The sequence below is a fragment of the Salarias fasciatus genome, chromosome 19 (assembly GCF_902148845.1).
Source record: "Salarias fasciatus chromosome 19, fSalaFa1.1, whole genome shotgun sequence".
Taxonomy (NCBI): Eukaryota; Metazoa; Chordata; class Actinopteri; order Blenniiformes; family Blenniidae; genus Salarias; species Salarias fasciatus.
In genome coordinates, this window is record NC_043763.1 from 2114475 (window position 1) to 2129269 (window position 14795).

At 49.2% G+C, this 14795-nt stretch overlaps 1 protein-coding gene across 1 annotated transcript; it reads right to left on the reverse strand.

Annotated features, from left to right (window-relative positions):
• Positions 1–256: 256 nt before the first annotated feature.
• Positions 257–14150, reverse strand: grhl1 (grainyhead-like transcription factor 1). The gene is made up of 16 exons (XM_030116876.1): positions 13988–14150; positions 11665–11854; positions 11446–11519; positions 10972–11105; positions 10659–10894; positions 10197–10279; positions 9837–9990; positions 9564–9675; positions 8772–8866; positions 5817–6060; positions 5500–5627; positions 4074–4102; positions 3743–3828; positions 2344–2429; positions 2041–2105; positions 257–1534 (listed from the first exon to the last, which is right to left on the reverse strand). The coding sequence occupies exons 1-16, from the start codon at positions 14005–14007 to the stop codon at positions 1420–1422; spliced, it is 1851 nt and encodes a 616-aa protein (XP_029972736.1). The 5' UTR covers positions 14008–14150; the 3' UTR covers positions 257–1419.
• Positions 14151–14795: the final 645 nt, after the last annotated feature.

Sequence of the window (14795 nt, forward strand, 5' to 3'; positions counted from 1 at the left end):
ACATCTGTTCCTGCGGTCAGACGCCGGGAATCTCTGTCCGCAGATCAGATCAGCTCTCCGGCCGCCGACACGTTCCCAGCGCCGCGCGGAGCTGCAGCACGGAGCCCAGTTCTGGGATCCAATGAAAGATTAATGCTCCTGACCTGCAGCGAAACTGACACGAGTGTGTGTGTGTCCCATCATGCCGCAGTGGCCTGAGATGAAACAAGCTCCTCAAGTAAAAACTGCAAGTCGGCGTGAAAATAAACAAGACGGCGGCTGAGAGAGAGCTTTTTATTGGGCACTTTGTGCGTCCAACATCTTCCAAAAACAGAAAGCAACATGGCTTAAACACATTCAGACGTTCTGTCCCCTGACATGGAGTCTTATAGTAACTTCATATAAAAAAAAAGAAAGGCACATTATATTATTCGGATTAATAGAAATTTGGTTATATATTGTTAAAAAACACAAAGGCAATAACCCACATCCACTCTCTTAATAAATATATACACAGAGATAGAAAACAGGGATAAAACAGCCCCCCTTATATACAACGATGGCCGCAGGTTGGAAAAGCAGTGGTCGTGTGTCCTCCACTGCAGCCGAGATGGAGAGGGAGCGTGGTTTTCTGAATGTGTCTGAAACTACGTCTCATATTGCACTTCCAGGACAGCCTGCGCAGACAGCACTAGATACTCATCCACCTCTTCAGCCACGCTCGCCAACTGCTCCCCGGCGGGGAGGGACTCCAGCAAGATTTAGTAACTATATAGAAACCACTATATAATACTAACAGGCCGTTTTTAACATTGATCTGAAGTAAAATATTCTTTTTAATCCATGTCATTCACAAAAATCTTTTAGCCTTTTAGTGCTAGAAGTAAAAAATATATATTTACAGCTTTCTACCCTATTAATGTGACGACTGAGGAAAGTTATTTTAACACTAAATACTGACATCTTGTTTTAGTATTAATACACTGAACCGCGGCGGCTCCGTCGGCACTCGCCGCCGTGCCGATACCCGACGTCATGGACTGCAATCAGTGCTGTGGCTGCAGGAAGAGGCCGACCAGCTGGTCTGCTGCTTACATATCATGAGGTAAAGCAGCTCTGTAAATTACTCTGCATGTCTGGAATCTGGCAAATAGCTGAGCTGCAGCTCGTTTTCTCACAAAACAATAAAAAAAAAAACCTTAAGTGTAACAATCAAACATTGTTGAAAATGTATAACTTACATGGCTACGTCTAATAAGAGCTATGGCTTTTAAATACCGCCTGAAGGACTTCTGGCCGACACGAACGCAACACAGAGACAAAACCATCCAAGCTCCAGATCAAGTCCCGCAATCGCCGCAAAGCCAGAAGTGTAAACCTGACGGCCGGACCGCTGCTCCGCCCCCGGGCCCGGGCCGCTGCCGCCGCCGCCGCCGCCCGTCAGATCTCCGTCAGCGTCAGTTTGTACATGCCGCCCAGCTCCTCCATGCTGATCTGGAAGGTGTCCTCGTTGGAGTAGTGCTTGATGATGTTGTCGTCCATGTGGACCAGAATCCTGCAGACACAGAGGAGACGCCGTCACACCACCGCCGACTGATCCCCGTTTAAAGCTTTATGTGACAAATGGTTGGTTCTTTCATCAGTAAAATCAAAAAAAAATGGCTCGATTAGATGGAGATGAGTTCAGTAAGTCACAGAAAGAAACAGAGGTGTTGCTACATGCTCCAAGAAGTGTCTTTAAACACCGAAACATCCAGAGGTCTGCTGGAAGAAAATCAATTTGATCAGTTTAATTGCTTCAAATATGCAGATGTAATCACCACATTGTTTACCTCGCCTCCAGTTTTCTGAGAACAGTGATGTGTGTGTGAGTGTGTGTGTGTGAGATCAAAGCTCCTGATTGGCCGATGCTGCTGCCAGCTTGACTGATGATCGGTTAATTAGCTCAAAGTTTCACCAGTTTCATCCTGACCAGCCTCACTCTGGACGGAAACTAAACGAGCATGGAGGAGGAAGAGGAGGGGGAGATGAAGATGATCCAGGGTACTGAGTGACGCTCACCCTTTCTTGCACTTCTTATAGACCTTCCCCACCTTCTCCAGAGGCAGCTCGTACTTCTCTGAGATCTGACGGAGGAGAAAGCGACAAATCAGTGTTGGATTCCTCTCAGAACATAAAGAGCGTGTCTAATCTGTCGTTCCCCGTCTCTCCCTCCACTCTTCTCAGAAACTGCTGCGTATGGATCTCGCACCTGATGAACCCCAGAAAACCACCTCCTCCCGCCCCCTCCCCCCAGTACAACATTTCTTCATATTCCCGCAGTCCCGTTTGGGGCGTCAGAACAGTGAAGTGAGCAGGACTTACAGCCTCCACCAGGCCTTTCAGCGTGGGATTCTTCAGCATGAGGGCATCGAACACCTCCTCGGTCTCTTTGCGCACGTACAGCAGGACTGTGTGGGGAGAGGAGACAGTGAGGAGGCGGGCGGGCGGGCGGGCGTCAGAGCATCAGCGGCCGTCACGGAGAGCGGCGTTTACGTCAGACCCAGGCCGGTGCGGGTGTGGAGACGTGAGGCTTCGCTTCCGTGGTTTACCGGGCAGGAAAGCTGCAGCTATACTTCGCAAAACTGCAAGCTGCGTTTCTTTTTGCCTCAGCGCGCGGGCGCCGATCCAAACCCGCGGACGTGGCACGAGGCCCAGAGATGAGCGGCGGGCAGAGGATACGCCCACCGCTCATTCACTCAGAATGAAACACGCCGCTGTGTTGTTCTCCAACCTGTCACCGCTGACGTGCTGAGATGTGGCAGCTATCGCCTGCTCCTCCATCTACAGACGTCCACTGTCTTTATCCACTGCTTCATACGGACTGGAGCTGAATGACAGGGGAACCGTCAGACAGGTTCCTGCTTCAGCGAGAAAAAACTAACAGAAAATCCTCTGACTGACTCAAGAAGTTATGAATGTCAAGTAATATTATATCTTATGGTGTGAAAAACAGCAGGAAGTCTGGAAAACTAATCAGAAATGGCGACAACTGGGAGAAGCTCTGTCTGAACACGAGAGCCAAAACAAAAGCGCAGAGTCTATGGCCGCCCTGTGAAGGAGGAAGCAGGGCTTCATGACCCCCGACACCTCGCCGCGGTGTGCTAATTGTTCCGGAATGCTACCTGACGAGGTTCAAACGATCTGTGTGGGCGGCTCCCAAACAAACTGCCGGCGCTCGCGGCCCGTTTCAGATTCCCTCTGCACATGTTTCCGTGCACGAGCCGCTTCAGCGCTCCCAAAATCTGGAAAAAAGCCGCAGCGTGCCGAGCATTTAAATGTTCGTAAGACACAAACATGGCGGGGGAAAAGCTAGCCGGACGCCTGAGCAGGATGTGGGCTAAAGGGCGCCGGCTTGTTTGTGAGTGTTTGTGCACGGAGCGATCGGTGGGATTCTGAGGGGTCAGTGGAGGCCTCGGGCACGTGTGTGTGTTTTGAAAGACCTGGAATAATCACATGGCCCTGAGAGGGAGTGTGTATGAGTGTGAGTGTGTGTGTGTGTAGAGTTTCCGAGGCGGACCACAACAACCACAAACATGCACGTGCATGAGCACACAAACTCAGCCCAGAGAGGAGCCACACACACACACACACACACACACACACACACACACACACACACACACACACACACACACACACACACTCCTCAGATCAGAACATGAGTTTCAACGGTACTTCAGAGCACGTACACACACGTACACACACACACACACACACACACCTTTCTTTGGCTCCTCCGGTCTTGCCATCTTGTTTGGGGGCGGGCCAAACTCATCATCACTGAAGGGTAATCTCTTCATGCCCGAGCTGCAGTGGAAACACACACACACACACACACACACACACACACACATAAAAACACAGCTTAAATAGTCCTGACAGCCAGCTAATACACAACAAAGCACAACACACACACACACAGGCAGCCCACAGGCATTTCCTAGAAGCAGCACATGCAGCGCTGCACGGCTGCTTCAGGGAAGGAGCCAAAGGTCGTGTCAGTTCAGAACGGCCATAAAGCGAGTGTGAAACCGACGCCTCGGTGAACTCACCTGTCCTCGCCTTCCTCTGCCGTGAAGGGCTGCAAATAATACAGAGGAGAAATGTCAACAAGCCGGCGTTTACACAGTCAAAGTCCACTTTAACATCTGCTCAGTGTGATTCATTAGTGCTTGATCTTCTCTGTGCATCGACAGATTCAGAGACGCTGAGCGTTTCTTTTTTAATGCTTGCATAGGAAAAGATTTAGTTTCTACTGCTCTTAAAAACTCAAAAAAGATCACTTTCAGTGCAATCAATAGAGTCAAAGTCAACAACCAAGTGGAAGTTTCACAAGGCTTTCTCTGAATAGGAAGTTCTAATCATTTCTTCTGCTGGGTTTTTTTTTTTTTTTTTTTAACAAATCAATAAATCCAACCAGGATTGTCTCATTTATCTAGTTTTCTAAACAAATCTATAAACCTTTTGAAAAGGTCATGTATTCACGAATTGACCTCAAATGGAGTCGTTCATTGAGGCTGAGACCAGCGGATACGTTCATGGTGGGTTTTTTTGGGGAGGTATGAATCAATTCGGTTAATCACTGACGAATGAAACGCTGGTTCTTATTCTTGGAAAGCTGACGTTTCGTGAACCGTTTGCTCTGCAGCGGTATCGATCGCCACCTTTGCCGTTTATAGGATTCTATTCTGAGAGAAAAGTCAGTAAACCCTCGGTTTATCAGGAACTGATAGCACAGCCTCGGGGAGTTCAGCCAGGTTCAATGTTACTGGAACTGCCAAAAATAACCCTCCTGTTGCCTCTGCTGGTAGCGGAGGGTTCCTGTCTGCTGGCGGGGGGGCGCCGCCGGCAGGGGGCCGGCCCGGCTCACGCCGCAGAACTCTCAATGGACACAGCTTTCTCCACACAGGAGGAAGATTTAAATGAACACGCTTGAAAAGAGCCTGATTCGGTGTCTAACACACTTATGTGTGTGTGTGTGTGTGTGTGTGTCAGGTGACGTGTTCAGCCGGAGGAGGCAGAGCTCAGAGTCCAGGCAGCGAGGAGGCGTCGGTGCGGCTCCAGATGATAAAAACGTGACGGGATTCATGCATCTGCAAACGTCTCTGTTCTCCTTCTACATCCAGCAGCAGCGAAACCTGGCAGAGCGCTGCGCTCGGCTGCCCGCGACTAAATATATCTGCCGGGAAAGCGATAAGAGTGTTTGTGCAGGTACGTTCTGCAGCGCCCCGTTTGTTTAGAGGCACTTTGTAAATGATTCATCGTGTGAGTAAGCAGTCTGAACGTCAGCCGGCAGAATGCAGGGACGGCTATCAGAGCCGCCGAGCAGCACTGGGTGTTCCTGCCAACTCCCCGGCAGCCAGGTCACCGCGACCCGGCGGGCGGACCGGTGGGCGGAGGCCACCAGCCTGGCTGTTTATGGACCACCGGGGAGGGCGGCGGCGGCGGCGGCGGTGGGCGTGTGTCTCTGGCACTCACGTGACGCTGGAAGGTGGAGAAGTGGATGTCGGGGATGAACAGCACCGGCTGCGTCTCCAGGTCCGTCATCATCTTGAAGACGGTGGTGTCGTTGCGTTTCTGAAGCATGGGCAGTTTGGAATCTCCGACTGAGAGGGAAACAGAAATCAGAGGTGAAGACAGCAGATCATCACTGAGCAGCACAGCAGGCTGTAAACAACACCGACAGGCCCGAAGAGCTCCCAGAAACATCTGGGCTCTGCTGAGGCTTCACTGATCCTCTGTTTGTGCAAACGGCACTAAATGAGTGTAAACCGCACGGCGCCCGGCGGCCTTACATGGCATGCCCGCGCCGAGGTCGGCGACCTTCCCTTTCCTGCGGGACTGCTTCCTCTCCTCGTCCCGGATCTTCCTCTCGGCCCCCTTGTCGCAGAAGACCTTGATCTGGCAGTAGGCCCGGTGGATGGGCTTGTTGCTGCGGTTGTTGTAGCTGTACGTGTCGATCTGCAGGTTGAGGGGGAGACCCTTCACCCCCTTCTGGGAGGAGAAGTCGGTGCTCAGGCAGTTGACCGAGATGAAGATCTGCGCAGGGGACAGAGCAAGGCACAGGGAATCACACCAGCAACTTTAAACCAGAGTCTGACAGTCAAAGTCATCAGTCAGTGTTCGGACTCCTGTTCTGTGCTGCCCTCTTCTGGTGGAGCTCAGCAATCACACCCTGACTGGAAGGCGGTTGAAGGCGCAAACAGCTCCTCACTGTGTCAACACAACACCACACAACACCACACAACACAACACAACACAACACAACACAACACCACACAACACCACAAGCATGGCTGAGGAGAATCTGAACACATCTGGTAGATAAAGATCTGACAGGTCAGCAACTGACAGCAGAAAACTCAGTTTATATTATGAGAGGAGCCGCTTCTCAGGACACATTTCTTGAGTGAAAAACACAACAACAACTGGAACAATAGATGATAAAAAATAAAGATTACTTCCGTTGTTCAATCTTTTACGAGACAACCACACTGCATAAAACAGTAGTATATACTATAAGGTATAATATAAGGTATCAATACTAAGTTTAAGAACCTTTCTCTTAAAACTAGTGAAATTTTCTGTCCGTGCAGCAAGTACATTTAATCTTAAAAAGAGATCTTGATATAACAATTTTAAATCAAGAAATAAGCCTCTCTTTCTTAAATTGTTCAAGTGAAATGAGACATTTTGACTGAAAACAAGACTAATGAACCTGGTAAAATATTGAGTTTTTGCAGTACACAATGTTTTTACTTACTCCATTTATTATAAATATCTATCCTTTAGGGGAAGATAATCGTCATATTTCAATTTAAAAACATTTGTTTCAGTTCCAACATGATAATCAAATGATACTTTAAATTTAATGAACAATTTCAATATGTTCAAAGAGTGTCTGTATGGATATAAATGAGAATACCTCTCAGAAGTAATACATCTCTACAGCTACAAAAGTAACTCCTGAGATGAAAAGATGGTGAGAAATTAATCTTCTGTAATAGAAAAAGAAAAATATTACCTTTTTTTCAAATCTTACAGGACAATAAAATATGTAGAATAATATTCTGAGTAGCTTCCACTTTCAAGACATGACTTTTCTCTTGATCTTATTTAATTTATGACCATGAACTGATAAACAGTAGCCTAACAAACTGTAACGAGCTACATGAGAGGTATTTTTCCTGCTCTTATTTCCTCTAAAGAGCAGCAGTTTGGCAGCAGAATAGATGCCGTCTGTGTTATTCAGATCATATTTCATATTTGTGAGTGTAATAGAGCCGTGAACACCGACAGGGACTGAGGATTACAAAACGACGTGCCTGTCAGTTTGAACACATGTTAGAGAACCGTTCCAGAGAGGAGGATCGTTCAGACTGAAGCTGGGAAAACAGCTGAAAATGTAAAGGTGCGACACAAACACAGAAAGAGAGAAATCAAACACAAAACGGCAAAAAAAAAAAAAAAAGAAAAAAAAAACAACTTTCCACATCCAGGCTGCTGAGACGGCTCAAATAAACCGCCTGCATAAAGGAGGGCCAGCCTTCAGTAAACACACTATTAACACACACATGCAGCTCTGCAATCACCCCCCAGGGCAAAACACACACACACACACACCTGAACCATACAGTAGGCACTCACATGCAGCTCACACACACACCGGTAGCTTTCATCTTAACACTGATAATCCCGGAGCATGATATCAAACGGCGAACACGTCGCTCAGCGACCTGGGCTGAAACGTCCTGCTGTGACTCAACGCCTCGGCCGGGTGATGCTGCTCAAACAGCGTCACGGGGCGGCGGCGGCGGCAACGGAGGGGGAGGCGGCGACGGAGGCGGAGGAACCAAGACACACAAGGATGAAGATCCTCTGAAGGCCTGGAGTCATGAGACCGTTAGACCCACATCCTGGAGCCGCTTTATTTATGTAAAGCGTGGCCTGCAGAGCGGCGGGGCTGCAGCGCCGGGCCGTCGCCACGCAGAGGGGAGGGGAGGGGAGGGGAGGGGAGGGCGGAGGCTCCTTCCTCACACCTCACACCCCTCCTACCCGTTCAACCAGCTCCCGCCGCCCCGCCTCGCCCCCTGCCGAGCTTCCTCATTCCGCCACCCTTTGTTTCTCTGAGAAATAACTCAGCATGCAGCATCACAATGGGGAGAAAGACGAGGCAGGTTGGACCGGTCAGGAGCACACACACACACACACACGAACACACACACACACAGCATCCTCCCTCTTCGATTAGGTCACTGAACACACCGGGTGAGGATAACAGAAGACAGTTGTTCCTTCATCCTGGGGAAAACATGACACACACACTCTGAACACACACACACTGAACACACAGACGGGCTGTTTCTGGCTTAACGGTGTTGGTGTGAAGGTTCAGGGCTCGTATCAGCAGTATAAGAGGAGGAAGTGAGTCAAAACCCACGACGTTGCGAACTAATCATCAGACTTATCGCTGAAGCGTGACCTCTGACCTCCATACATTCAGTCTGAAAACGACCAACGCAGACAGAGTGACGCGCAACAGCTGCAGTAAACCGGAGAATAACCTTCATTTCACAGGCAAAACCCTGATAAAAATAAATCTGTTTTGATCTGAACTGAGATCAGTGGAAATGTTTTAGAGATTAATCAGAATAAGAGAAGATAAAACATGATATTTATAACAAACGGTGTGAAAAGTGTGTTTTAAGAGGTGAACTGTGTCCTCATCTGATCTCCTCATGTGTTCTGACCTTGGCCTCCTCGTTGGTGTCCCAGGTGAAGGAAATGGCGTTGTAGGAAATCTCCTCGATGTTTCCGATGGTGTTGAAGCTCTCCTTGTAGTCGGCTGCACAGGAAGACAGCGTCACGATCAGTAAGGTTTAAAAATGGTGGAGGATTAAAAGACAGTGGAGTCTGTCGACTGCAGAACAAAATCAGTGAAAGTCACAAAAACACATGCTTTGATTTCTTTGTGCCGCATTACTGTGAGAAATAAAACACAATCTGAACAAACGAACTTCCTCCTGCGACGTTTCACCATCAGAACTTCAACAGATGGAGAAATCTTCCTGTTCCAGGTCAAAACTCCACTTCCTTCATTTCTCCACTCAGCCTGATCTTCTTTTCTTAAAGTTTCCATAACTACACCTCTACAAATGTCCTCTATATGTGTCGATGTGTTTTTATGCCAATATTTTCTTTATTTATCCATATTATCATGTATATAACATCCAAACACCCAATAAAAGTGAGATTAATGCACAGCTGAGCTAGTAAAAAGAGAGATACATTATTATAACATAAGAACACTACCAAATCCATCAAGGGACAATGAAAATTATTTTATAGGTACTGAAAAAATATATATATTTGTACACAGGTGCCTCTTCCAAGTTGGAATATCACTGAAAGGTTAATTGTTTTGTCATTATTTCAACAGTCATGACCTATAAACTAAGAAAGTACATCTGATGAAAGCACATAAAGTCAGGCTGAAAGCGTCTTTTTCACTTCTGCGTGGGGTTAAAGTCTGAGGAGCGCACCGATGTCGAGGCACCGCTGCTTGGCCGTGTGCTGCCTGGAGTGCCAGTACTTCCAGTGCTTCAGCTGGTCGTCTCGGCACTTCTCCTCTCCGAACACCACCATCACCACACTCTGATCGCACACAAACAGGAACACCACGCAAACCGAGATTAATAAGTATGGAAGATAAAAAAAAACAAACTTTTACAGGGTAAAATGAGAGTTGTTTCTATTTCTACTGCATATAAACCGGTCTAATGAGATGAAGATGGAGCCGTGGTGTCTCCTCTCACCCTGACTTTGGTGATGGCCTGCTGCTGACCCTTGTTGTCCACCTCTCGGAGGGTGATGGGGTAGAACTGGCCCTTGTTGAGGTACGTCATGGTCCCGTCGCCGGTCTTCTGGCGCAGAGACTTGGACGCCTCCAGAGTGTACTCGAAGTTGTTCCTGAAGCAGCGAGAGGTGGAGATCAGAACAGACCCTGCTTTTTGGCGGGAAGACGAGCGATAACAAGAGGCGCCGAGCGGGACCGGGCGGCGCCCGCGGCCGTCCACGTGGACGGGCGAGCGTCCGGTGTCTCCCCTGTGACCCACATGAATGGAGCCTTTCTGTCGGGAGCTGAATGGCGGCGTGGCGGCGGCGGCGGGACTTACCCCGGGATGGTGTCAAACTGAGTGTAGTCCTCGGGCGTCATGGTGGCCATGCGTAACTGGAGATCTCCCGGGAAGGAAAACACCTGCAGCGGACAGAGAGGCATTACAGATGTTTGATTTATTAAAGGTTGGGAAGATGTTTCACTTCAGAATCACTCCTTTCCCATGATGACCCTGAACACGTCCGTCCCGGGTGCTGTTGGGTTTCGGAGGTAATTCCCCTCCAGGTTAGAAAAGAGAGAAGCAGAGAGAAAAGGCTGGGGCTATTGTAGGAGGAAAGTACAGCACTTTATTGTGTTGGAGGGACAATGGCATAATAACACGCCGGCCACTGTTTTGGCGTGTTCAAATAAAACCGGGGAAGCCTGAGCCCACCGCCGGCTCCGTGGGATCGGGTGAAAGTCCCATTGTGTGGCGGAGCGGCGAGCGGAGGAGGGGGAGGGCAGGGATGGGAACCCTCACCTCCTGGGAACTGTCCTTGAAGCTCTCGGAGAAGGTGGAGTCGGGCGGCGTGCGGGACTGGGCGCCGGGGCTGAACTGGACGGCGCCGTGCGCCAGCTGCCGGTCGAAGACGCCCACGTGTCCGTCCGGCTCGATGCAGTTGTTGGGCACGGTGACGGAGAAGCCGTGGGCCGGCACCTCCGTCTTCACCAGCGGGTAGCTGGGCACGGCGGCGATGGAGACGGTGACGGTGGTGTCTGCGGATACAGAGACTCACGTGATTCACCGACACCCGAGGACCGACGGCGGTCAGAGCGGCGAGGGGGGGGCGTACCCGGGGACGGGAAGTGGCCCCTCTTGTCCTGGGCCAGCTGCAGGATGTTGAAGGGCGCCTTTGGGACCTGGATCCGGTTCTCCATGACGCCTTCCTTGAGCGGACCGATGGAGTGTCCGGCCTGGATCTGGTGTCTGCGACGGGCAGAGAGACGGTACATAACACACACCGACCGCCAGGCCTCACGTCAGCGCCGTGGAAACCATCACCAACCGTCAAAACTGAGTGCCGAGAAGCCGAAGCTCTCCGAGGTTTACGCTCTTCACATCATTTTTGTTTTACATGAGTACCTGAAACCTTTCTCTGCTGCGAGCAAAGAGGAGTGGACAGTTCTCATATAGGATTTAAATTTCAGAAAAAGGAGGAGAGCTTGAATCTCTCCATTCTTTTCTGCCGTGCTTTCATTTTTTAAAAAGGGGGGGTGGTGGTGGGGGAGGGGGGGGGGGGGTGCTATTAGGAGAAGCTGCCGTTTACCTTTTGTTGGGATCCACATCAGAGACCAGAGCGTCTGTCTTGGGCTGGTTTATTGTTCTCTTCTCCCGGGGCACCTGTATGCGAGGGTAAACACAGCCGCTGAGCGCGTGACCACATCACATCCAGCAGCCCGGGTCATCCCGGCCGGATCGCTTACACGGCAGACGCTCGGCCACACACACACACACACACACACACACACACACGCTGGTCTCTTACCTTGTAGTAGTCGTAGAGCAGGCCGAGCGCCGCGGCGCTGTCCTCGTCCCCGTTGATGCTCATCATGGCCTTGGTGGCGGCCGTCAGCGGGTTCTCCAGGAACGTCTTCCAGGCCTCATCCTCCGTGGTGAAGGAGCGACGCTGGCCGCCGTAGCCGGCCTCGTTCTGAAGAACCAGGACGGCGCGCTTGCTGCAAAAAAGAGAGACGAGGACGCCACCGGTTAATGACCAGCAGGAAGTCCGTGTTCCACTTCAGCGCCTGAACAGGGAGAACCATGGAATGATGGAAGGACCGTTTAACAGCTGAGAAGGATGAGTGTGTGTGTGTTTGGAGCTTTAAGAAATGGTCAAAAACCCTCAGGTCCACAGTCACTGCTGAAGACACTCAGCTCCTGACCTAAAAATCACGGCGGCGGTGGCGCCAACGGGCGAACCGGTTGCAGGAGGGAGAGTTCAGCCGTGGAGATGCTCTTTATCTGCAGGACCTGTTGTTCAGGCTTTTCAATGATTGTGCAACAAATCTCAGCCACCGAACCGCGGCGGCGTCTCCAGAAAGACGCTCTGCAGGCTGGTCCGGTGCGACGGCTCCGCTCCGGGGATCCCTCATTGGTCCGGGAGCTCGCCGCCCATGACGTGGCCGCCCCGGCAGCATTCCTGCGCCGCTCGCCGTGCCAGGCCGCTGTTATTTATGAGAGGGGAAGAATCACGAGGTGTGATGCGCAGACGCCGCCTTTCCCCTCCTCCTCCTTCTTCTTCGGCCATTTTGTGAGACTTGGAGAGTCGTTACCGCTGCGCTGGACTTCGGTCCAGCAGAACATCAGCTCCTCACGGCTGACGCTCCTGGAACCTTTTCCACTTCATTTACTTGTTGACGTTGCTCCTGGGTGATGGATGATCTCCCTTCCCTTCGCCATGTCATCTGATCAGACTTTATGTGTAAATACCTGGGAGCTTGTGGTGACAACACAGGGTGTTGAATCAGAGGAGAACGCCAATAAAGAAGCCAGAATACACAAAGATTTCACTCTCTTTTGTTGACAGACTTGTCTTTTTTTCACAGAATTGACCCACCTTCAGACTGAAACTAACAGAATTCTGTCTAAAATGAGAGATTTTCTTCTCACACTACCCCCCCCCCCCTCACATATCTTCAGTCACCAAATCCACCTCGCTGATTTTCTTCCACCTCAACCACAGTAATTTGCTATAAAGTGTGAACGGACAGGCTCAGTTTCCATGTTGAGTATCTACAACAAGCGCAGCTTTTTTCCCCTGTCAATGGTCAGAGCAAAGTGATCATTAGTAATCCTATCTCTGATTGTGCCATTCATAAACCGCAACCCGATAAGATCCACTATTTTCTCCCAATAAATCTCTCAGGTAACAGAATCCAAGACTAAAACAATGGAGCAGTTAAGACTGTGTTTGTTTGCAATTACACTTCATTTGTAGTGGAAAAAAAAAAGGAAGAAGAAAAAGTCAATAAGGCTCGAGACAAAAAAAAAAACATTTTCTTTTTCCCTCTGAACATTTACATGAACGTACATGTGTTTCTATAATTTGAGAGCTCCCACACAGGCGAGGACACACTCGTGGAGTAAAATCCAGCAGGTAGCTGTGTACTTGCTCACATTGTCTGTTAGTAGTGGAGCCAACGCCTAACAGGTGTACTGTTTCACTCCCCTCCAAAGTCTCCTTGTCAATGCCCTCAAAAACATTAAAAAAAAAACAAAAAAACCCACGCTGAGAGCACACTGTCATGAAACGACCCCTCTTCTTTTCTTGTTGTTTTTTTGGGGAGACAGTGTGAAGGAGCTCATCAGAAGTCCTCAGCATGCAGGAGCAGAACCTGACAGCTGATGTCCTCATGTATCCCTGAACAAACATCATTAGGACTATCCACATAACTGTTAGGGCTTAAAGCTAAATCAAACAGCTCCATCATCACGGGACTGTTTTTATTCTAAGAGGCGCCTGGGCTCGCACGGCAGGTGGAGATCCACCTGTACGGGCTTGAAGCTGACAGGTGAAATGAGGCTCGGTGCATGGGAAAGGAGCAGATACGATCACCCGACACAACTTACCCATCCCTGAAAAAATATTTAAAAAGCAAAAATAATAATAATCTAAAAAAAAAATCTCTCAATTAACGCCTAAATATTCACGACATTAAAATATGAAAAAGGAAGAAAGCTGGAGAGACAGCGTGAGCTCAGGTAAAGAGCAAAAACACTGAGAAAAAAAGTTCTGGAAAATAATATTAGACGCTAATAGTGTGAGTGTGAGCCGTGCGGGAGGAAAGTGGAGAGTCAGGACAACTTACTTGTCCTGCTCCTGTGACATCTCGGTCGGTCGAACTGGACTTTCTAGTTGGTACTGAAAATCCGATCCGTCTTCTTTAGCGTGAAACACTCCGCCGCAGACACTGGATGAGGGCCGCGGCAACAAACAAGCTGTCCCCGACTCAGAGAACGGGTTTTGTCGGCTTTTCTCGCTTTTTTGGGGCAACGCTGAGAAATTGAGGCCGGTTTTACCTGTGACAAGGCCGCGGATTGGATTACAGGTGGAGGAGGGGGCGGGGCCGGCCGCTCAATTGCGCCGTCCGAGCAGCTGATTGGCTGAGCCGAGCAAGGTGGAAGAACTGGGTTTAAACTGTGATTTTTATCTGCTTTATCGCCTCAAAATGCTTCATTTCACTCAAGATTCTGCGACCTTTACGGTCAAGTCAGCCATTTCTGTGATTTTTCATCCAAATCAAATTCAGCTGGAACATTTGAAATGAGGCTGAAGCTTCTGAGGTGTTGTCTTTACAACAGCTCTCTAACGTGAACAAAAAGTGTATCTAATGCTGCATTTATGAAGTTTCATTTAGGATTCAGGACGGTGAACTTTTCTTCACACTTTCAGCTGGTTTCCTACCTGGTTTTTGCAGTTTCATCCTTCTTTTCCATCATTTTTTGGAAACCTATTTAAAAAAGAGGGAATTCCTTTAAGCACAGAATAAAGAGAAAGAAAGAAAGTTGAACATGAAATGAAACATGATAAAAATATTCTTGGTAATTTTTAATGTGCAATTTAAAGAAAGAAAAGACGAAATCATCCAAAACAGCAAACAGAGAATTTTCTCATGA